General features: G+C 38.7%; 1 protein-coding gene across 1 annotated transcript; it reads right to left on the bottom strand.

Annotated features, from left to right (window-relative positions):
• Positions 1 to 3,910: 3,910 nt before the first annotated feature.
• Positions 3,911 to 10,640, bottom strand: calm3a (calmodulin 3a (phosphorylase kinase, delta)). Its single transcript, XM_008425749.2, has 6 exons — positions 10,428 to 10,640; positions 7,908 to 7,938; positions 7,275 to 7,418; positions 6,885 to 6,991; positions 5,837 to 5,972; positions 3,911 to 5,714 (listed from the first exon to the last, which is right to left on the bottom strand). The coding sequence occupies exons 1-6, from the start codon at positions 10,428 to 10,430 to the stop codon at positions 5,686 to 5,688; spliced, it is 450 nt and encodes a 149-aa protein (XP_008423971.1). The 5' UTR covers positions 10,431 to 10,640; the 3' UTR covers positions 3,911 to 5,685.
• Between the last annotated feature and the right edge of the window lie 14,654 nt (positions 10,641 to 25,294).

The following is a 25,294-nucleotide window of genomic DNA, read 5'->3' on the forward strand; positions in this document are numbered from 1 at the left end:
GGTTTGTAATCCGAGAAGTGTCCATCTGGTAATCTTTCACCCAAAACCTGTTACTTTATTTATTGAACTTCACAGAACAAACCATTTCAGGGTAAGTAACGATTTTCTCAGCAGTCTACAACCAATTTCATTTTGGTGAACTACAACATAAACTGTTTTTCTCTTAAGAAATCTACAAAACCCTCACAGGATTTATGCTAAGATTAAACACAACTGGGCTCTCTACCTTTTAGGCGATTTCTGAATTCAAGTTATTGCTCAAGGAGTATCAGAAGAAAAGGGGGTGTTTAGACATATGCATGCCAGAATTTTCACAATTTTATTTGTGAAAAATACACAACAAAACATTTATGCACTTTTTTGTGTGTGTTGGTCTATTACCAGTTGCAGCTTCAGGGAAGACTTTTTTTTTTTTTTTTTTTTTTACAAGCAACTGTCAAACTCACAAACCAAATCCTAATTTTTAAATGTATTTGTTATAGGTAGTTGTGATATTGCCATTCTGTCATGCATGAGCTACATTTTGTTGAATGGTGCAGATGGTATCCTAGAAGAAAACCTTCTAGAATGGGTTTTCTTCACATGCTCTGGTTTCCTTCCACAGAACAAGAACGGCTGCTTCTCTCGCAACTCTCATGAGGAGCGTAAAGCGGCTGGTCTGATGGGAGAAAGGGAGAGAACTTGCCATTAAAAAACTAACTAGACTTGCTGTAAAACTGGAGAAATACCACCTCTCAGAAAAATCTCATCTGTATGTCAGTAGGTTCATCAGTACGTTTCTAACTGAGCATCGTAGGAAGCATGACTTACTTTTCAAGCCCAAATATTCTGAGTTTAAGTACATAGTTCCAATTTACATTTGGAGACTCAACAGGTAAAAGGTGTGAAAGCAAAAGTGTTTTTTTTTTTTTACTTATACATTAAGCCCTTGAAAGTAGTAAGACTAGTAAAAACAAGCCTGTAATTCCTAAAATCAAAATCCGATTTTGGAGTTGACATTAACTTCCATATTATTACACAAAGCCATTCTGCAGGAATAATAAGAAAAATTGTTTTGTTTTTCAAAAGCAAAGGGGGGCGATTAAGTTACGTTGCAAATGTACACAAATTTGTGTGTAGAGGGTGCGGCGCATCCAAACACTCAGTCTCTAACACACATCCAGCCGACTGCTCCGTTTCATAAATTATTGCAAGCTTTAGAAATGTTTTGTTTGTGTCTGTGTGTGACTATTTTTACTTTTTAGTGTCTGATCTACTTCCTGTTTTAAATGCATTTTTTGTGTTCAACCAAAGCAATGAAGTCTCAATTCAGTTAAACATGGTAAAACAGCGCCATCTTGTGTTAACCCTCCTGTGATATTTCTAATGTCTTCACTTCATCACGTTCACAGCTCATTAACGAGTCGGTGCTTGGTTATGGATTTCCATAAAATCAGTAATATACTGTTAACTGCTTATCATTTTTAAAATGTTTGTCTTCCATAAATAATTAAACTTCTTTAGAAGTGAAAGTAAAAATAAAATAGCAAAAATAAAATAGTTGAAAAAGCAGTTTTAAGATGCTTTTTAATTCAGTATAATCACTGAAGTAAAGCAGTATTACTTGCAGCATCCTAATGTGTTTGGCTGTTTTCTGTGACACATGTTCATACCTCATTGTCTACAAACTTTTTTTTAAGCTTTAAAATGCAAAAGATGTTCATGTCATCTGTCAAAAACACTTTAAAGTGTCTTCAATAGAGGACCACAATAAAGCCGCATAATGCTTACATGTAAAGTTTAAAAACTAGAGTGTGTAGGAGACAATAAGAGGAAGATTAATCCAGATTATTTTGTAATTCTATAGAAGAAAAAAAATAGATAAACGTGTCACTAATGATGAGTTTTAGACTGAGACACACTGGACACAGAACTACGGTACTCTTACTCCTCACAGCTTAGTTTTGGACCGTGGGAGGAAGCTGGAGTACCTGGGGTCAAACCAAGTGGAGAACATGCAAACAGCATGGAAAAAAAGCTGGGATTCAAACTCTTGCCCTTCTTCCTCTAAGGCCACAGTGCTAACCAATTGCAAAACAATGTTAAAGTTATTGACATGTTATGTAAGCGTGGCTGCGTAGTGAAAGTGTCCTGCTCAGTCTGTAGTTCAGATCTGTCACACACTGAAAACAATTGAACTTAAAAAAAAAAGAAGAAAAAAAAAGTTGCCCTGTTCTGCCAAGTGCCTGCAGTTTTACTTTTAAAACCAGAAAAATGTGGTCGGCTCCATTCAAAAACAATCATGTCATCATCACCAGAAGTAGGACTGGTACCCGATCGCAGCTGGTTTCCTGATGTTGATTCAGAGAGGGTCTTGTTCTCAGAAAGTCATGACATATTGGCTCTGAGGGGGGAAAACCCAAAGGGGCTCAAACAATGGGAAATCATTAAAAATATCAGCGGTTAACCACAGACATGAGGCTTGTTCGAAAAACGTCTCATAAAACCCCAAAACGTTTTCCGGAAAAAAACTTTAATGTGTCCGCTTTAACATCCGTCAGCCTCTGGAGAAACGGAAAACAACAAATTAAACCAATATGTGAGTTTGTACTTTTGTGAGTTTGTTGTTTTGTGCGGTTGAAAGTGCTAAAAATTAAAATTACGGTTATGTTGAATTTAATCTGAAGGGATTAAACATGAAGTGGGATCCAAGAGGAGGATGTTCAAATCTTTAAAATTATTATTTTTTGTTTTACAAATCAAGTATACATTTCTACTCTTGTCACAGTCAAAGGTATTTAAAGCCTTGCTTTTATCTTGATTGCTTAAGTCGTTTGTGCTGGCATCTTTCCTCGCTCCAGTCTGCCATTACACAACCAGAGCCGGATGATCACACCTACTGGTAATGCTGTTGTCTCGTAAGGCTGGATCCAATTTAATAAATAATTCAACTTATCGGATTAAGCACCAAATTAGCATGCGGGCTCCCATCCAATCAGAAGCAGCTGCTCCAGATAAAAACCACCGCACATTGGCTCACCGACACAGCAGTCTTAGGACCGTGTGTGAGAGGTCGTGACCCCTGCTGACCTGGATTACTACGCGGTCCTGCAGCAATCTCTTGAGCCACTAAAAATAGCCTGAGCCCGAGTTTCTCTAGTGAAGGGCTGCAGCGACCCGGCCTGCCCTGACCCAGTCTGAGGCTGTCTGGATTAGAGCTCTGCTACAGAACAGCCAGAGACGCATCTCAGAGCTGCAAACAGGCCAACTTTATACATCCTGGTAAAGGTGCAAGTTTGTTTTTTTTGTCTTAACATTTGAGCTTTGGTGATTTTTCCATTTTTACTTTCTATATCAATCCTCCCTCTGTGCATAGTAGCAGAACACTTTGATCCTCAAACAGATCCAGTAAGAGCTCAAATTATTTCAAGTTTTTGATTTATTGTGTCAACTGTAAATATGGGCAAATTTAAGCAAGGAGCCAATTTAATGTCAGGGTCATTTTGTGCAATTTAATCCTTTCCTATTTCCGTTTCATGTCTGTAAAGACCCATTTAAATTTATGAACTGAAGCCATTGTGGTTCAATTGACTCTGTACTCTATTTTTACGGCCTACATAGACAAAGTCATAAAAATTGTGAAATCTCAAGGTAAGGGTATAAAGGTATATAAGCAACAAGGCAATTCAAGTGTCAACAGGTTTTGCATCACTTTAGTCATCTCATGTTGGCCAATTGACTCGTTAAGCACGACTATGACTCCTAATCAAACTTCAATCTTTTAAAACATTTTTAGCTTTAAAGAATCTGATTACTCAGCTGAAATAAGAGCCAGATTTATTTTAAGGCTCTTTGCGCAATTCAAATTTGTGTCAAACATAGAGGACATTGAACCCATACAAATCATTTTCAATTAAGGTTACCAAACACGTGTGGGTGAAATAAAGCTTAATTTATTGGTTTATGGAAAATATATCACATTTTTTTTTTTTTTTTTACATTTGTGAGATACCTTCAGCTTTTAGTCCATTAAAACATTTTTTTTCCCAAACATGTCTCAAAAAACATCTCAAAGCTGCATTTAAAACTCGCCCCGCGCAAAAATCGTTTTCAATTATTTATTCTAACCAAATCGCTCTGAAGCCACTGCTTTGAAAACGCTTTGAACCAAATCCTGCACATCTGCATCTTCGCTACGGAAACATTTTCCAGTCCCATCCAACAGTCCAAATTAGATACAACAGCCCAACCGTAAGTATTATTTGTGAGAACAATATATGGATTTCGGTGCATTAAAACAACAAGTAGACTGGAGTTTGCTCACTGGACTACAAATTGAAGAGCTGACACAAATACAATAAATGAGTGAAACATACGCATTATTATAGCAGCAACAGTGACATTTGGTTTGTTTTGCTTCTTTTAGAACCGTTTTTTTTTGTTGTTGTTTTTTTAAACATCCACATGGTTGATACCAAAGTGCGACTGCGTGGAAAGGTTTTACATCGTTATAGGTTGATTTATAATATTCTGATGAACTACGAGCCTTGCAAGGTTGAGATGCATTTAAAGAGTATTATGGCACATTTTAAAACCAAAGAGGAAACATGTCACAGATCTTTGCACTAGAACAATAGGCAATGCAAACTTTACGATACACTAATATATAGATATATTTCGTAACCAAAGTTTGTCGTCAATACATTAACGTAACATTTAAAAAGCATCACATCAATATTTTATTTTTTTCATATCCGTTTGCGGAACAAATCAACTGCAGTTATTACAGTGTTTTTGTTTTTTATCCCCTCCCCACGATAGTCATTCTGAAACAGCAAAGAGCGCGCCTGTTTCCAATCTGCGCCGCAGGCCGCCTAAAGCCCACGGCTCAAAACACCACAACATCGTATCCCACCAGGAAAAAAAAAAAAAAAAAAAACAACCTTCTTTACGTCTCAAGTTCTTCTTCTTCCGTTCCTGAACTCCCAAGCCGCTCGCCTCCAGCTGAGCACAAACAAACACCCTACATCTCAACTAACTGCTCTTGCAATAATCAATAGTGACACAAATTGTACAGATATATAGCTATATGTTCATGTATATACCTCCAGTGTGTACACAAGCTGACCACTACCTCTGATGGGTTCAGAGCCTCCTTGTTGTCACAAGAGACGGCCACAAAAAGGGTGCATGCAAGAAGAGTACTCAATTCATGGTTGTTTTTTTGTTGTTGTTTTTTTCTTTTAAAGAGTTAACACAGGTGCAAGACAGTTTTCCCTTGTTGAAGACTATCTGGAAAGAATTAAAAAGCCAACGTCCCTGTACAGATTATAGCCTTAAGTTCTATCCTTCTACCAGTTCGGTGTTGCTCTTTCCTCTAAATTAATCAGCAGCTGGGTGACTCAGCAGATTCTTGGTCTGAAGTTGGAGGACTTTGGCCCTCTTAAAGCTTGGTCCTTTAACTTCTTTAGGGATTATTCTGTTGGTGTTTTTCTTTTTGTTTGTTTGCTTTTCTTTTTTTAAACAGATTCCTTCGAAGTATTATTTGGATGTTTTGAAGCACACATTGAGAAAATTCCTACAGGCGAGTGGTTTTTGAAGGGGGTGGTTGTTCGACATTTGATAACTGTTCCTGCTTTTTAAGTTTCTTAGACGACGGTAATCTTAGTGGGACGAGCAACATTGAGAGAAATTTCAGCGCTCTCTTCACTTGGCCGTCATCATCTGGACAAACTCTGGATGGAAGAAGACAGTGCGACATTTTTCAGATATACATGTTTATAAATATTTATTTAAAAAACAAACAAACAAAAAAAAAAGGGTTTGATTTTATGGGTTGGTAGTAAAGACAACTCACCCTCATAGTTGACCTGGCCATCACCATCGATATCAGCCTCGCGGATCATCTCATCCACTTCCTCGTCTGTGAGCTTTTCACCCAGGTTGGTCATGACGTGCCGTAGCTCCGCCGCGCTGATGTAGCCGTTACCGTCCTGCAAATAAGACTAAGCCTTATTTTGGGAAGGTAGGAAATAAAAATGATGTCTTGTAATATTTGTAATTTCTTCTCTGTGGTTTGGCTCTTCCATGTGAAAATAGACTAGCCTGGTGACTGAACTTTCATTTTAGGAAAAACACCAGTCCTTTTTATCAATTATCCAACAAACTGGTAATTCGGTGTTTAATACAAAACCCTGACAGACGAGGAAATGACCAGGTTTTCAGGCCGAGCACCAATATTCAGAAAAATGTTGACCAGCTTTTATAAATTTTTTGGTCTGAGAAGTTGCTAAACAATAGCCGGTAACAATGAGGCGACCATGGTTGACAGCAGATGTGATCTGGTGGGCGGGTTCGTCTCTCACAGTGGAGCAAAAGAGGACAGTGGCTAATTTTCAGACCTTTATGGGGGCAGAAAATGTCAATGGACAAGTCAATTCTTCATGTGCAAGAATTGACAGATCATCCAAAAATAAGGAAATTGATTATCAGTGGTCTCCTAGTTTCTTTGCTTCTGTAGACTAGTTCAAAAATGTAAAAATGGAGCCCAGTTTAATATTTATTATGAATTATTTTACCCAAAGACAATTTAAAAACAAGATGTTAAAATATTTCTCCTGCATCTTTGCTTAAAACATCTCCAGAAAGTTTAACTATGACTAAAAACAAATATCTTGTTAATGTGTTTTTCACATTTGTTTAACAAATAAATTATACTTCAATACAAAAAAAAAAATCATCTAGAATAATTTGGGTAAAATGTCTTAATTTAGGACAACACAAAACTCTTCAAATTTTTTCACTTAGAAATAGTTTTGAATGTGTTTTTCTTGTCATCGTTGAAGTACCAAGATAAAAACCTCGTCCAGTTTTGCTTGGGACTGCTGATTAATTTAATGCTGTACCTTGTCAAATACCCTAAAGGCTTCCCTGATTTCCTCCTCACTATCTGTATCTTTCATTTTTCTGGCCATCATAGTCAGGAACTCGGGAAAGTCAATCGTTCCATTACCTACAATGTTAAACAGAGAAACAAGTTAGCATTCATTTGGCTAACAGGGCAACCGTTACTGAACAGCATCACAACCAAGAACAAAATAACTGTTTAATATTAGCAATAGTATAGAATACGTTGAACTGCCTCTAGACTGGGGTGGACAAACGTCTGCAGTGACTACTGAACACTTTCATGTCTAGAACATAAAGAAAAATCAGACACGAGTGTTGAGTCTTATGACTGCACACGGTTCTTCGTTTTACCGATGTGGTTGAGAAATTTTATTTGGTTTCTTTACCGTCAGCATCAACCTCATTGATCATATCCTGCAGTTCAGCTTCGGTGGGATTCTGCCCCAGAGAGCGCATCACTGTGCCGAGCTCCTTGGTGGTGATCGTACCGTCGCCGTCCTTGTCAAACAGTGAGAACGCCTCTTTGAACTCTGCACATTAACAGAAACAGTGGCCCCAGTTGGCTTCAGACTTTATTTAACACAAAGTCTTAATAATAGTCAATAATTAAACTATGTGGAGCATTAACAACACATCTGCAAAGACATGCAGTACAAAGAAGAACCAGAACTTTTTGAAAATTTTAATAATCATGGCCGATAATAGAATATGACCTTCTTCAGAACATGCACCAAGTAAAAAATAAATAAATAATGTTTTAATGAGCATATGTTTCCTCAAAATATTTTGTCTTTCAAAACTCAAAAGCTTAAAAGGTTCACACATATAATCCTCAGAAAAACGTCCACTGGTTATTAGATTCACAAGATGCTAACCATACTTGTAGTGACAGAATGAACCCATTTCTAAACGCAACCTTTGGTCCTTTTAATCTTCAACACTGGTTTTTCAAATTTGGTGATGAATTAAGGTGCTGCTAAAGATAAAGCAGGCCAAACATGGTTGAGGTATGCACTCACCAGCAATCTGCTCCTCTGTCAGCTGATCAGCCTGTAAACAAAAGCACAAGACAGGAGTGAAGCACAGGCAGACCTACTAGAACAGAAGCACTTTTCATTTTTCTGCTCAGTGTAGAATGTATTGAGTGTGCAAGTTACAAGATTCAAAATTTATGTAAATTAAATGTGTTTGTGTCTTTGAACATCCGTGCAATCAAATTTAGACAAGAAAAAAGTAAGACTGAATAAAAATGCCTCTTCCAGGACCATCTCACTACCTATACTCAATAAAATAAAAAATAAAAAAACTCATTTTGTGCAAAAGATCTATTCTGCAACAGTTGAAAGACTCCTTATAACCTAAAATAAAATTTCTACAGCAAAATCTATTATATTTTAAAGAGTTTTTTTTTTTTTAAAGGTCCACCCTGCCAAATCTGCAACTTTGTGCATTTTTGTATACAAATTATCTTTCAACAAGTGATTTGAAAAGCAAAAGCGACTCTGCTCTGGAAGGTCAGACAATGCATTTCCAAACTGTGTGAAAGTAATCTCTCCATGTGTTGTACTTATTCTCGCACCATAACTAACACTTATCCAAGACATCATTCTCCCCTGCTTGTAAACTCTGGAGAGGCCTATCTAAGTCAGCCGATGTGCTCACTTCAGGCTGAGAAAGTGTGATGAGGGACGGGTATAAATTCTCCACAGCCCGAAATACACATGCCTGCTATAATTAGTGAGACACGAACAGGGTCGCCTATGTAGCACACTGAATATCACAGCGGCTAACCATCTCTTTGTAATATTCTTTACCGGGTAAATATTAAGTTCAGGCCGCAGAGACCCAACAACCTCAAGGACGGATCGTTTGGCCGTGCTTTGAATGCCGCTTTGAATATTAATGCTGCCTGAGGAAGACTGCGAGGTTGAATAAACTGTATTAGGTGATGAAGATGGGCTCATAACTGTATGTCGGCACAAAACTCAACTCGGATACATTGGTTTGCATTTTGTGCCTCTCCCTCCAAAATGTAGATAGCGAAACTTTGCAGATTTCTTTTTTTTTTTTGTTGTTGTTGTTGTCCTTTTTCAAAACTAAAAAAGATTAAAGCCAACATTTCTAGAGCCTGAGGTGTTGGTAACGCCATGTGTTCTTCGAATCAAAATCAATGAGTCACCATGTTAGATGAAATGGGGGGTGGGAGGGTGAGCGAAGGAGAGCAAGACTATCGACACTGTCGAGAATGGAAGTGTGTGTATATATATGTATATACACACACACACACACACACACATTTGTTGTAAGAAATGTAGTCAGCCAGCAGCTGTGAAGTGATGGTAAAACTGTCAAAGTAGACAAGTACAAATTCCCATAGTAAAAACACAAACTGTACTTTGGTTAAGACTGTAACATGATAAGCCGGTATGTGACACTGGGTGATAGCGCACAAAATTGACATGTTGCACGTTTTTTTGTTGTTGTTTTTTCTTTTTTTCTTGGCAACAATATGAGAGAAGTCCAACAGTGAAACACACAGGGACGGGAAAGAGGCAGGGAGTCATTTGTGTTCCTTAACTGGGCCGTTCAAAACTAGTTAGTTCCCGATTTGGAGGATGCACTGCGGCTGCTGCACCAAGCATGTTTTGGTTCAATGCGGGGGGAAGGGAAGGACGCGAGAGGAGGGAGGGGTAGCAAAGAGGATCATTCAGCAGAAGCAGAATGCGGTTCAACGTTGTGGCGCAATACGTAACCGAGAAGAATGGTGACATGGTGGTGCTGCCATAGCTGGAAGACTGAAATGTGGGCACAACTGTAGCTAAACGCGTGCAGCCAGCTACTACCTGCAAGCCGTATTGTTAAGTAATTGCAGTCATCAGAGATCATAACCCCCCCCTCCCCCATCTGCTTGTTGCGCATGTCAAGCTGCATTTAAACCATCCTGCTGAAGCGCTTTGCAGGGAGAGCTGCATTAATAGCTAACGTGAAATGACAAAATGGTTGTTAGCATGCCATCTAACCCGAACGCCGAAGGCGTTCTTGTTAAATAAACAATACGAGTCTACGGATTTCGACTATTATTACACTGCAAAACCATTCAACGACGCTGCAACCACGCCCACTGACGGGTTAAAAAAATAAACATGCTGCCAACCTTTATGCATGCAGGCTACAACCACCGAAATGTTTGCTTGGCGTCGCATTTTAAATCGTTTCCGTAACAATTTCTTAAACCTGCGCTCCACTGTGGATAACAGAAAATTAAAGGGAGCTCTCTAACTTGAGCTGCTGGTTATACATTTAAGTGAACTGCCAATAATAGGAAGCGCCACAAGCTAAATATGTTTGCTAGGCTTCCCCGCCGTCCTGCAACATTACGGATACAAACTATGTGTCAAGTAGACTTTTGGTCTTTGCAAATGCTTAAAAGAAATATTCACGTTAAACACACGAATGAATCCAACAGCGACCACTTAAGCCTTAGCCTCGAGACGCCAGCGAAGCCTTTCTAACATGCTAAGTGTTAGCTTGATACTCACCATTGTTCCGTTGAGTTTTTAAGCTCTGCGAAGGAGACAAATGTTTTATTTCCGACTCTTACTTTAAATTGCCGCAGGGAATGTCACCCTGATAATACAATCAAAACAGATGGAGTATAAATGTGTACAGTCTCGGAAATATGGATAGCCTGCACTCTAGTGTTGCCCGGAAACCTCAATCCAGCGACGCCGGCGTTGTGCTTCGGCTCCTTTAAAATAAAAATGTATCCTTCCGCAGCTGTTCCGCTGGTGTTCTACATCTCCAGGACTGACCAGAATTGCAAGTACATAACTCACTGCTGTGTTCTTTTATTACTGCTTTTTTGTTTTTAAATCTTAATTATAATTTAACACTTAATAAGCCACACTACACTCTTTGCCACTCTAGGTAAGCAATGTGCACAAAGATACAAAAAAAAAAAAAAAAAAAATCTAGCATAGGGACTTTTTCCCCTAACAAAAACCAAATGCTTTCAAAAAATTATTACATTTTTTGTAACTTTACTTGTCTAGTAAAATATTATCAGTCAACAATATAAGTAGTTTATGTCATTCAGAGCATGTACCCTTATGGTGCAAAAAAAGCAACAAACAGACACAGAATATTATGAATTGCATAAAGTTTTGTTTTTGTGGTCAAAATATAGAGGAAGACTGGGTCTGTCCTCTGGACTGCTGCGAAATATTTGGAGATTATTGTGCAAGAAAGGATATTTCAGCCCAGTTTTACTTTTCATGAACTATTTTGAAATAATTAATGTAAACATGAACTTTAAGGCATAATTTAAAGAATAAAATATTTGCCAATGTTGCATTAAAATGGTTTATGTTTCACAGGAGAACCACAATGAAGATTAAAGTGAGATGCTATAACTGAGCTTGTACAATAAGTTACTGAGCCTATATTGATCAGGAAATCATCATATCTTGATTTCCTGTAAAAATAGTAAACTTTTAGTTTGCATCACAAAACTAAAAGCTTCCAGGGGTGCCCAAAGTCGAGGGCCGGCATCCTGCATGTTTTAGTTCTCTCCCTGGTTCAACACACCTGCATCAAATGATGGCTCATTAGAGGCCTAAGAAGAACATTGACAAGCTGAAAAGGTTATTACTACCACCAGGGAGAGAACTAAAACATGCAGGATGCCGGCCCTCGAGGACTGACTTTGGACACCCCTGGCTTAGACCGTGGGTCTTCAAATCCAGCCCTGAAAGGCCGGTGTTCTTCAAACTTTTAGATGTGTCTCTGCTTCAACACACCTAAGTCAAATAATGAGGTCAAGACCATTACTCTGAGGAACTTTATTGCAAATCCATGAGGGAATCAAACCATTTGTTTCAGGTATGTTGGAGGAGGGACACAACTAAAATTTGACTAAAGTAGCAAAAAGTAGCTCCATATTACAGCAGGAGAAACACATATTTACAGTCAGGTTTGAATAACCCATAAAAGAAAGGAAAGAAGATGGTGTTATAATATCCAAAGTGAGTGAAAATCAGAACAAGTGAAACTGAACTTTTGACAAGTAGTGTGAGTATTTTATTATCGGTGTTCCCTGCTGTTTAGCTTAAATAAGCTGAAAAAGCTGTAAGTTTTGTTTAGACGTGCGTCATCACTTCAGTTTTATGACTAAGCCATTAGGTGTTCAGTCAGATTAGATACAAACTCTCCTATTGTTGGCAACACCTTTAAGAGGGTAGACGGTAGATCTGGAGAGAGCTTGAATCCTTTATTACCAGAAACAGCAGGAGGTTGTTTAGCTATACAATTTTGATACAATAAGCTCTTGTTGGGAATAAGTGGGATATAGTTTTGTGCATATTTTCTTTGCATTTTTTTCTGTTGCATATATTTGCAAACATTACACTGAACATTACCTCTTGTGAATTTTATCCCTGTTGTCAGCTCATGTTAATTAAAAATAAAACACCCAGTTGGTGCTGCAATAGGTGCCATGATTTATGCTGCCTATCATGTTGCTGCACATAGATGCCACTGATGTTTCCTCAATTACCATTGGTCCATCGACTTCCTAGCTCAACCTTTGTTTAAAATTATGCTTGAACATATTCAGATAATATGAAAAGAGGTTTCTTTAGTACCAGTTGAGCGCTCTAGTCTCCAAAGCATCATTGTAAAAATGTTGTTTTGTTGTAAACCTTGTGTTCAGGTGTCACAAAATTGGGACACTTTGTTTACACAACTGCACTCCTTTGTTTTTTTGTTTTTTTTACCAGTCAAGCAGAGATTTTCACAGTCCATCAGAGGGCAGTAAAAGACAAGACACAGGTTTCAAAGGTTTATTCAGACTGTTTCCTTCCTTTTCTCATACATAATGTTTTACTTTATGTCTGTCTAAATCTTTAACTCTATATCTGTACATCTCTATATCTATCTCTATATTGGAGATATATAAATATCTCTAAATATATATCTATCGATTATCTATCCATCTATGTTTATATGTGTGCGCGTGTGTGAGTGCGTTTGTTTTTAATACCTTGTGGGGACCATTTTCCTGACACTACGATGTTGGGACCCACTGCCCCTTGTGGGGACAGAAGCCTGATCCCCACAAGGGGAAAGACTGTTTTTGGGTCAGGGGTTAGATTTAGGACAAAGGTGTGAATTGAGTTTTGGATAGGGTTAGGGTTAGGTATGTAATGGATAAGGTTAGGATAGGGATAAGGTTTAAGCTGCAGAAATGAGTGGAAGTCAATTCAAAGTCCCCACAAAGATAGCCACGTGTGTGTGTGTTTGTGTATGTCCTTGAATTTGCAAAACTAACATTGGATTAAAATCCAGAACCTTTTAATTAGGAACTCATGACCTCATGATAATGAAGGTAACACGAGGTGCAATGCTGTTTGTTGCTCTTCACTCTGGAAAAGACAAATGAATCTATGACATCAGCAGTGAGGCTGCTGTTGGTACACATAAGTAAGGCTATCATCACAAAAAAATGGCTTCTCAACTAAATTAACTTTTATCTCGAGTCAGGGTAGTAATGAATGTTTAAAAAAACTGGGACTGTCATAAACGAGGCTGGAAGAGGACACATGTTTTATTTTGCCAAAGCAGGATAGTATGAGGTACAGAAATCTCAAAAATACACTGCCACTCTTGCACACCTTTTGGCCTAAGCACATGCTACTTAATAAAACTATTTTTTTTTTAGGATTTTAAAACATTTTCACAAGGTGTACCAATAAATGTGCTCACATATACTTCTCTGGTTTGATGGACAGTCAGGCCTTGAACTTTCATTTCTTCTGGGCATGTCTGTGATAGCCAGAGCATCTTCTGATGGCTCTCACCATCGTCACTTTTTATTTTATTTTATGGGAAACTATGTTTAAATCCTTGAATTCTGTTAGACTGGACTGTTCAGAGTATTTTCTAAGTAGTTCCAACATGGCTAATTTGCAACATCAAGAATGGCCAATATAGAACTAAGGCATCCAGACATTACATTGCATGGTAGCAAACAGCTTCTCCCTTTATTTGAATATCTGGTAAACCTCCAAACCTCACCTAAATCCCCTTCACAGCTTTTTATCAGAGTTGTAACCTTTTCATCCTTTATTTAGACCTAAACCTTCTGTTTAAGTCTAAATGCTTCATCTGCTCTGTACTACCCAAATACGTGCATCTGCTATGATGGCTGTCCAACAAGACTGAAGCCATGGATCATGCATCATGTTAAAAGCTCATGTTGCTGTTATTGATTTTTTTTATATTGATCTGATCAGCTCCCTGTGTCTGACTTTTGTTTTTATGTGAGCAAAGAACTTCTAAAAATGAGCACTGGGAGACACAGAAATCCCATTAATAAAAAAAAGAAAAACGCTCCGCTGCTTCATCCCAAGCTCGAAGCTCCTCCTCATTTACCAAGGGCGTTCTGCAAATGATGGATAAAATCAAACGGGAGGCTGTATTGACGCTAACCGCTTATGGAAAAACGGTAACGTTTATCTGGTAAGACTTTAAAAGTTCATTTCATGAGTTATTTGTGAAATGTAGCCTTCACCTGTTGTTTAGTTACTTGTTTTTCCTTTTTGCTGGACTACTACTCTTTCAGTGCCGTGGAGAAGGGAGCTCTCTGCTGTAAAAACAGCCTGTACAAGGACAAGTGAGGATGGAGAGGAGCCATCCTCACTGAAGAGTGCCTCACACACGCTTCAGAGAGAGTGTGTGTGTGCTTCTGAGTGGCATAAACCGCTGGAAGGAACTCTACCAGCCCCACAAAACTATCTGCTTAAAAGGACAAAGATGAACAATCAAGCTGCTTTTTGTGATAATCAATGGATCAATGTTTATGTAGAGTTCAGCATTGGAGTAGACTGGTTTCTGCAGACTAGGAATCTGGGTGTGAATCAACAAGTTTGGGGAAAAACACAAACGGGAGTGGTGAGAAAAATTCCTTGGTGGACCATTTTTCCACAATATCTGGGAACCGGGAGCCACTCTGGCTCTCTGTTTCGTTTTCCATTCCAACTTCATTAAAACATAAGCAGCTGCCTATGCATGTGAACTTTTATCTGCGTCAATTTTTAAAATTCTTTCCAAGTCAAAACATGTTCATGTGCACGTCTTTGCCTCGTGTCTGTGCGGTTGGGTATGTTGATTTAATCGATTACCGTCCCTTGGAGTTTTACACCCACAAAAGTGAATGAGGAACATATTGATGTGGCATATTATTGTGAATTCCTAAACCAGTGAAACTTGACAAACCCATAGCTTTTGTTCAATTCCAAAAGAAATATCCCACAGATGACTTGAAAAAGTTTTCCATTTTACTTGAAGCTTCACAGAGAGAGAAAGAGGTTCACAGATGTGTAGGTTCAACATTTTATTAAAGGCTTTTGATTTTATTAAAGGCTTTTGAAAATTTGCCTGTGGGCTCTTGCATTTGCTGATACAAGGTTGATACAACAACAATAGCAGATCTTTAATGCAGTGGTCTCCAACCCCCGGGCCGCAGACCGGTACCGGTACATGGACCGCACAAGAAATAATTTGATATTTCGGTTTTATGTATAATCTGATTCTGAAAGATCTTTTATTTGGAAAATCCTTTAACCGGATTCTCTCGGTTAGTCTTGTGAGCCAACATTGAGCCCACAAGCAGCAAAATAAATAAAACAGATCAGATGTCTTTGGAAAGTATCTTTGCAAAGGGGAAAAGGCCCGGAGAAGAGACAGGAGAATGGATTTATCCCGGTAGGTGATTCCCACGTTCCAAGCCCGCTCTGTATAATATGTGGCGACCTGCTCAATAATGAGGCAACGAAGATTTCAAACTGATTCGCCACGTAGAGACCGAGCACCCTGTGCATAAGCAACATACCTCAGGTGTTATTGTCTCTCATCATTCCCAGGTGGGACAATCTCGTTGCAGACAAATAAGCTCAGGGTTCCCATTGATTTGTCATTATCGAGAGTTAAAATTTTAATGAAAGTAAAATGCTCGTTTTTGTGGCGCATCTGTATTTTATTTTGTAGAGATGTTTAGAGACCACAGTCAGAGAGCATTTGGGCAGTGGTCGAGAGGAGAGGAGTAGAGCTTGTGAGTCTTAAGTCTGGTTCACACAACATGATTTTAGAATTGTCGGCTGATTATTGGTTCGTGTGTCCAGCCACACGGCAGGAGCAACACACCACACACGAACCGATTCTAGTCACGAAAATCCCGGTTCCAGAAGAAAATCCCGTAAACCCCGTAACACACCATACGTGAATTTAGAAGAAACAAACACGGATGACGATGTAGAAACAGTAGGGATAGTGTGTGGACTCATTTTAAGCGATAAAGGACGTAACAAAAAGAAAAGGTGTTGGATAAATGATGGTTTGAGCAGCCGCTCAAAGCACTCTCAGTTGCGTGATGTCACCTGTTTGGGATTCCCTTCCGTGCTTACGTCACTGCTTGGTTACCTGTCACATTTAACAGTGAGACATTTGACAGTCTTGCTCACTGACTGAGAAAACCCCACAGGCTGAGATAGTCGGGCCAAAACAATGTTGAATATGCCCGATTTTAGATCAGAGCGGTCCTAACATTCCACCAACTGGACCAGATCACTCGTCACGCGCCTCATAGTACAGGAGGATCAGTTACGATTATCACAAGTGACAATCGGGAGGCGTGGTGGGGATTACTGCACTATCCTCCCACCCCCCTCGGGGTCGCAGTAAAATTGCAAAGCCTTGACCGGTCGTTGGTGGTAAAAAAGGTTGGGGACCACTGTTTTAATGGACTGTGTTCAGTGATTTATAAACTAACAGTATTTTAAAGTGTATTTTCTGAGCTAGACTTTAGTGTAGGGACTTTAAAACTGGGGTGATGTGCTCCATCTTCCTGGTGAGCAGCAGCCTTCAACACATGGATGGGTTTCATCCATGCGTTGTAACTTTGGAAATGTTCTTCAGGTGACAGAAGGCTGACTTTGTAACTGTCTTTATGTGCCTGTAAATGTTCAGGTCAGAGTCCATCACTACACCCAGATTTCGGGCCTGATCGCTGGTTTCTTGTTGTAAAAGCTGAAGCTGTGCATTGACTAGATCATTCCTCTTTAGGTCAAAGATGATACTTTCAGTTTTGTTTCTCTTCAGCTGGAGAAAGTTTTGGCACATTTATACATGCAGCTGTTCAGTGCTTGGATGGGTTCGGAGTCACCGTGTGACGTCGTGTTTTCCCTTTGTCCCATAATCCTTCAGGATCATAGGTCGCTGGTGTCAATGGTGCAGTGTGGACTGGTCTATAGTCCATCATAAGGCAACAGAGAGACACATGGCAAACAACCATACATACAGAGGCTCAGCTTTAAGAGCAATTAAGTGGACAACATTATGTAAAGTCCACTTATTTGAGCTTTAAGTCATTTTATAATGTTATTCCCTCATCGGAGGAAGAGGGGGTGCCGGCCAGGTGGTTTACCAAGGGCACCAAACAGGAAAGGACGGCCTCTGGTATGTGAGCCACTCGAGAACAGGCAGGCACCATTTAAGGTGTGAGCAGAAAGTTCCCCGGCTGGATAGTTTGTGACTCCAGGCCCATTGGGGATACTTAGGAATCTATTCTTTAGCCTGTGGTTGTTTGACTCTGAGTAAATTCCTGGGCTCAGTTTCACATTTGTCTACATGCCCAATTAATCAGTGCCAACCTCCACCCAGCCTTTACTGGCTGCCTTATTAAAATAAATAATGAGATCATCCAGTCTTTAACTTTTTTGGCCCTGTGTTTAGACATGTGCTCAGACAGCCTTGACTACATATGACAGGATAAAAGCCTTTAATGTTTTTGTCCATTGTTGTGGAAAAAAAACTATTACCAAGCACTGTTCAGGTAAAATCACTCAGTCAGGTTTATTTATGAATTGTGCACAATACAGAATAGGACAATCAATCATGAAGTAATTCTGGATGGAAAGTTCTGCCAGGCAGAGAGAACATGAGTCTGATATAAAATGACATTTCTACAATTTTTATAGTGAGAAGTGAAAAATTATCCCATACATTTTAAGACATTACATTCAGTCATTGAAACATTATTCTTTATGATGAAAGAAAATCATATACACAGGATACGAAAAACCCACTGGCATTCATCCATCCATTCATCGTTGTTTCCTTGAGTTTTGGTTTTCTAAATTGAGGGAACCAAACCTTTAGAGAATCCCAAAGACTTTAATCGGAAATAAAGGCCCCTCTTTAAAAAGTTGGACTAAAGGACAGCACAGAGGCACTCATCCTGGCTGCACAGGAACAGGCCCTAAACACCAGAGCAATAGAGGCTCAGATCTACCACACCAGACAAGACTCAAGGTGTATGTGGTGCAAGGACATAACAGAAGGGTGCAAGATGCTGGCGGGGGAAGCTTACATGGAATGACATAACCAAGTGGTGGGCATAGTGTACAGGACCATCTGTGCAGAATATGGACTGGAAGATCAAAGTGGGAAACAACCCCAAAGGTGGTGGAGAATGACCGAGCTAAGATCCTGTGGGACTTCCAGATCCAGACAGACAAAATGGTAATGGTGAACCAACCGGACATTGTGGTGGTCGATAAACAACAGAGGGAAACCGTTGTGGTGGATGTAGCAATACCAAGTGATTACAACATCAGGAAAACGGAGCACGAGAAACTGGAGAAATACCAGGGCCTCAGAGAGAAACTGGAAAAGGCCTGTAAGGTGAAGACCACAATACCATACCATACCAACTTTATTTATGAAGCACTCTATACACCAATAAATTGATTAAAAACAGAAGAAAACTGACCAGCAGTAGAAGGGTTAAGAACATGACAACCGAGCTGCAGCGCATGCTTTAGCACAGGACAGCGTTATCTCAMATAAAACAGGCATATGGTCTGAAAATAATGAGTCACCAATCACTAAATTAAAAACTGGTAGACCATAAAATAAAACCAGATCAAGACTGTGACCATCCTCATGGGTAGCACCAGTCACAGACTGCACAAAATTAATAGAATCGATTACATTAAGAAATGACTGAGCCATAGGTGAAGAAGGACAACAGACATTACTATTAAAATCACCAACAATGAGAACTTTGTCATACCTTGGCATGATATCAGCCAATAAATCTGAAAAGTCATTTATAAAGTTTTTGTTGTACTTTGGTAGCCGATAGACTGCCGCACACAGCTGAGAGCTGCCGAGTTCAAATAGACTAATCTCAAAGCTAATCCCATAGTAGTTTTACTGGTTACAAGTAAAACAACTTTTAAAAACAGTCACTATACCTCCACTGGACCCCATCATCCTTGGAGCATTAAAGTAGCCGCAGTTCAAGTTCTTTAAAAATGCTGGAGTCACCCAAACCACTTGTCCATGATTTTGTTATAAATAAAACATCCAATCAATGAGAGGTAAAGAAATCCCAAATGACCAAAGTTTTATTTGTCAGCGACCTGGCATTCACCAAACCGATCCTGGCAGAAATTGGCGGGTCTACACCATCAGCTGGCGTCCGGTACTCCCGGCAAAGAGGCTGCAGGTTGCTAGAATTCACCCTAGGTCTACAGGGCCAAGGAGCGCAGGGCTCCTCAGGGCAGTCACCTCCAAACTGGAGGAGTGGCTAAAACAGGATCCCAGGAACAGCATCAGACATCTCAGTCCAGAAATGTGCAGTACTAGGCACAGCCAAGATACTGCGGCTCCCAGGCTTCTGGTAGAGAACCCGAGCTAAGAGGATGAAAGAGTCCACCTGCGGGAGGGTGAAAAGGGATTATATATATATATATATATATACACACACACACACTTTGAGTATCTTCAAGTAGGTTTGATTTTAGCTAGTGTTTTATCTTGCAGTAAACTACATTATTTTTTTCTTATGTGCACAACTATCAAACGTTTCCCAAATACAATGTGACCCCAACACTGAAACTGAGTTTCTGTAACAGTATATGTTGAGTAACTGAGGGAAATAACAAACATACAATATTTAGAGCTCTCCAACAAGCACCATGATGTGCAGAAGTGCTCACATCCCATACTGCAACTATTTCTAGCATTTGCAATGCTGCAGCCACAAATTTCAAGATATTTTACAACAAAGATGATTACTTCAGATCAACACAAAAACTGCTGAATAACTGTAAAGTGTAAGGAAAATAATTTGCAAACTTTCTACCTTTCTGATAACATTTTAAAACTTAGAAATCTGACTTGTTATCTGGGCCCCGTCAGAGAACAGAAAATTTAACAAGGCAAGTGATAATCAGAACTGAACCTGTCCGAACAATATCAGATAGGGTGCTCACAGAAAGGAACATTTTAAGGCTGCTTTTAAAGCGGGTGCTTCTGCTTTTTGACAGAATTCCTTTAAATCAAAAGAGTTGAAGCCAATTCTGAGTTTGAGTGTTTTTTCTTTCTGTAAATATTTCTCTTTGTTCTGTAGACTATACTCGTTATCACAAAACATTAGGCAATATCAAGAACAGTTCATTATAACTACAAAATTTCTGAAGAAATTTAAACAGGGCCTGCCAAAGTGTGCCTGTCGGTTGGAACCCAGCACTCTGATGCTAAAAATGAGCCTCAATGCTAAAGTAAGCTACAATGTACTAAATAGCATGTGGAGAGTCACAAGCATGCAGAGTAACATGGATTTACTCCATTCAGTATGTTAAAATTTGTGTACAAGCTGAAATTAGCCAAAATGGTGACATTAGCCTAAATGCAGCCAGTGGCATGTGGGCTATAACTAGCATGTTGTCTTACAATAACTTCCTCCATACAGTGTGCTCCATACATGTCTGTGCTGCACAGAATCATACATCCATAACACACACAAACCAGGAAGACTGTTAAATAATTCAACATAAAAAAAAAAAACGAATGCATTGTTTAGAAACACTGGGTTATTCTCCAACGTTTCCTTATTGGTTCCAAAATGTGGGATTAATTGTAAGCAGCCTGTTGTATGTATCAGTATGCTAAATTGTTTGGTTGTGATGAGAGTGTGTGCTCTGTGGCAACTAAAGAGGAAGGCTGCCTCACAAGCAGATCTTTTATAGTAATTGAGCTTATATAGTAACTTTATTGGTTGCTAAAAAGACTGTACTTAAGATAAGAATAACATAACTCAAATTGTGTATGTGTCTACATGTCACGTTTGCTTGATATTTCATCGTTAATGTTGACATTTATGTGAGAACTTTGTTGCATTTCTTTTTCTTCTCAGGAAGGCTAAGATAATTGTCTGTGTGTGTAGACTGCTGAATGTAGCAGAGAAACATTCATTCAGATGTCCATCTGTTGAATGTCAGCGTTACCAATGTTGGAACAGCTGGCAACGTTTCTAAGCATGGACTCTTTGAAAGCTGGTGTTTTTGTGATAACTGGAGGAAGTGCAGTATAGCTGCTGCTTCTTTTTTTGGCTGTACACCCAAGAGTGATAACTCCTCTTTCCCAAACCACACCGCTAAGTACAAGATGTATATCGATTTCTTAGTATTTCCACTTACTACACAAATCGTCCAGTAGGGGGAAGCAGTGAGCTGAGATCTCGTACCCTGCAGCCCCGAGGCCATATTCAACAACAGCATTGTTCACCAATAGATGTATTAATTAACGGATAATCTATGTTGTATTTTAACAATCCATATCCCTCAAAGTTATTTTATTTATATCATTTATTAAGCGCATCAAAAATCCCACAATTATTCATAGTTAAGAAAATCAAAGCACTGCACTAGTTGTCAATTTTCTTATACTTTACCATGTCAGTAAAGGCATCTTTTAAGTGGTTTTCCGCCTTCAGTAATATTTCTATGTAAAGCAGGAGGTTACTACCCTGGTGGTAGAAACAACCTCCTCAGCTTGTCGATGTTCTTCTTAGGCCTCTAATGAGCCATCATTTGATGCAGGTGCGTTGAACCAGGAAGAGAACTAAAACACGCAGGATGCCGGCCCTCGAGGACCGACTTTGGACACCCCTGATCTAGAGCCAAGCCCATCATTAATCAAAAGAGGTTGTTTAATTTCCTGGAACAATGTTTTCAATGGCCAAAAAGATGTGGGTTTCCTTCTTGCTACAATGGGGAGAGATTCTCTGCTGATGCAACTTAACTAGTTTAAGAGAAACTGTAAACACATCTTTTCTTTATTAAGAGAAACGATAAAGTCTTTAACTCAGACTTTGTTTGATGACATCAATCTCACGACTGAGTTTGTGACCAACATGATAAAACTTCTGTGTGGACATTTTTTTTTTTTGAGAACAAAAAAAAGTTTGAGAAATCCAAAATTGGCTTTGAAACCTCAAAAATCTTCAGAATTTTATATTTTGCATGTAATTTTGTGAGAAAATCTGAATTTTTAAAGATTTTTTTTTTTTTTTGAGAATGTCACGATTTGTGGTTTTGTTACTTTGGACCCAGAAGCAGAAAGGTGAGGCAGAAGCTTAATATGATGATTTGATGAAGGAAAAAAAAACACAAATTCAGGCAGCACAGGTGAGCACAGGCAAGGAGTGTCACACTGGTAACATCTGGCTTGAGACTGACAACAAACACAACTTTCAACAAACAGAACAGGCAAGGGGTTTAAATACACAGAGGGTAATCAGGGGAACGAGACACAGCGGGCAGCAATCAAGAGGTAGACCGAGACTGAACTGAACACAGAAACCTAAAATAAACACACAGAAAACTCAAATCCTCACAGAGAAGTGGAACATTTGCTTGAAAAAAAAACTTAGTTTTGTCAAAAAAGTTTTAAAAGTTCTATATTTTTTTAAATTAGAATTTTTTTCTAAAAAAACAAAATGTTTTTTTAAGTGTCTGAATTCTTTCGAGCAAGTTCCAGACTGTCCGAATTTAATTTTCTTAATGAAATTTTTTTTTTTAGCAAGTTATTGACTTTTAAAACTTAATTTAATGTTTAATAAAGTAATTTAAAGCTGAACATTTCCTGACTTATTTTCCGTGTATTACTTGGTTTCATAATGAAACATAATCTAAGACGTACCTTACAACTAAACAAAGTTTTCTTTTTCTCCATCCTCTCCTTAACTAGACCAGACCCCGGTTCTGCAGGACAGTGTCCCAGTCCTGGACCGCTTCCTTTAGTGGGAGGAAACCAGACCTGAGCAGCTTTGCTGTTTAATCTACTCAACCAAGATCTGTGACATGGATGGCGTGCCACCACTGAGACCTTGTTTTTTCTCTTTTGTTTTTCTGCACTGACATGAACATCAGCAAAACCAAGCAACTCTACCGATGTGCGGTACAACATAGCCAGCAAAGCAGGAGTATATTAGGTGTATAAAGGTGTGTTATTTGCACCTCAAGAGCAAATAACACACGTTTGGCAACAATACTGTCCAGGTGATGGATGCTTTGTCAAAAGGGGACGACAAACACTTAACCAAGTGGGAAAGACGTGGTTTCAGTTTTGGTCTTTCTTCTGATAACTAACAGAAGACAGGCCATATCTGGAGGTCTATCAAGCATATATAACCTTGTTTTGAAACTCATTCTATAGAAATTACTTTAGCAGTCTCATAATGATTCACTAAGCTCACAATCCACTCCAAGCAAAAGACCCAAATGAGCCAAGTGAGGGTCAAGCAGGTTGGTAACTTACATTGGACTGGTGATGCTCTAACGGCCTCCCTGTGCTCACAAAACATCATGTTATCATCTTCCAGCTCCAAGTTGTTCACCTGCCAGCGTCCAGAAATGACAAACACTCCTGGACAGGTGTTGATACGTCTTTGGGTAAAACTGATCAAAGATCCACTTGCCTTTAATCCTGCTGTATTATACATGATTGATTACATAAATGAATGAATAAAAAAGGACGAGCAATAGCCATGAACCTTTTTATTGCAATGTAAAATGTCCAATAGAGTTTTAAACCGATTAAGCAGCTTTGTTTTACACCTTCTCCAGGATATAACACAGAGGATCATGATGCACGGCTTGCTCTGTTTTGATAACTAACAGAAGACAGACCAAATTTGGAGAGTCACAAAATTCTGAAATGAAAATGAAAATGAAAAATATTCAGATCTTGTAAGGAAAGAACAGAGTCCTGCACATTATGTGCTTTTCTGGAGAGTACAGAAGCAGGGACAGCTGCAGAATCAACATGAAAAGATATGAAAATGAACTAGTACTTGTCTTATCATATTATTTCACAGTAAAGGAAATATGTTAGCTATGTTAAAGACACATTACATCTCATCTGCTATGAGCAGTGGTGGAGAAAGTACTCAAAAAATGTACTTAAGTAAAAGTACAAATACACAGACAAAAATGTACTCAAGTAAAAGTAAAACTACCACATTAGCATTTGTACTTAAGTAAAAGTAAAAAAGTACTGGCTTTTAAAAATACTTAAGTATTAAAAGTAAAAGTGCTTGCTGAATGGATTACCTAATCGCTAATATCATTAAGTGTCCCGATCATATTTAATTTTAATACATTGGAAAACAACCTGCTGAATACTATTAATCAATCATTAATCATTTTGTCTAGATTAATGTCAAGTTGTCAAAACAAAGACATTTTCAATAATGTCAACTTTRTATTAAAAGTGTCATGATTTACTGAATGACGCTTTATGACAACAGTCATAAATATTTATGAAGACTTATTCATGTCCATGACAGATGTTTATGACGGTGTCATGTCAGTCTTATTCACCCGCCTTCAGTAAAGTGTTACCGGCTGGGTTTATGTAGCATTTGATTTTTAACAAAATATTTATACCTGTATTTCATAAAAATAATGGTTGACTTTCGGCATTTATTTTGAAGTATGTTGATCCTGTTTACAACTATGATTTTCATGTTCAAAAGCAATTTTTTTATGTTCCATCTTATAGTAATAACTTAACAAAACTGTTTATTTGACTTMAAAGACTAGAGTCGAGATTGCTTTACATTTAATTTATACATTGAAAATTTGTATAGTAAAATGCAATAAATTAGTTGTGATGTACAGAAGATAAACATTAGCAAGCTCAAGAATATGTTTAGCYCTTAATATATAATAGTAAATGTGTCATGAACTGGTGTGGTAAGCGGTGAGGAGATGACGCTTAGGCCCAGGTATGATGAAAAAATGATGAATTTAATGACATAGACCTCACAACAAGGAACAACAGGGAAACAGCACGAGGAAAACTGGCAGCACGGAGACTGGAGACATCAATAGACGAGGACCCGACAAAGAACACAGACAACAGGTGAGACTAAATACACACGGGGCAATCACGGGAACGAGACACACCTGGGAGACAATCAACGGGGAAAGACGCAGAGACAGGACTAACAGGGAACAGGATCACACAGAAACTCAAAAATAAACACATAGAAACA

This window comes from Poecilia reticulata, linkage group LG13 (assembly GCF_000633615.1).
Source record: "Poecilia reticulata strain Guanapo linkage group LG13, Guppy_female_1.0+MT, whole genome shotgun sequence".
In the NCBI taxonomy this organism is placed as follows: domain Eukaryota; kingdom Metazoa; phylum Chordata; class Actinopteri; order Cyprinodontiformes; family Poeciliidae; genus Poecilia; species Poecilia reticulata.

Coding starts and splice junctions, on each gene's coding strand:
- calm3a (XM_008425749.2), bottom strand. Junction 6,992..7,274: donor CAATGAGGTTGATGCTGACG/GTAAAGAAACCA, acceptor TTAACATTGTAG/GTAATGGAACGATTGACTTT. Junction 5,973..6,884: donor CCTTTAGGGTATTTGACAAG/GTACAGCATTAA, acceptor TCTTATTTGCAG/GACGGTAACGGCTACATCAG.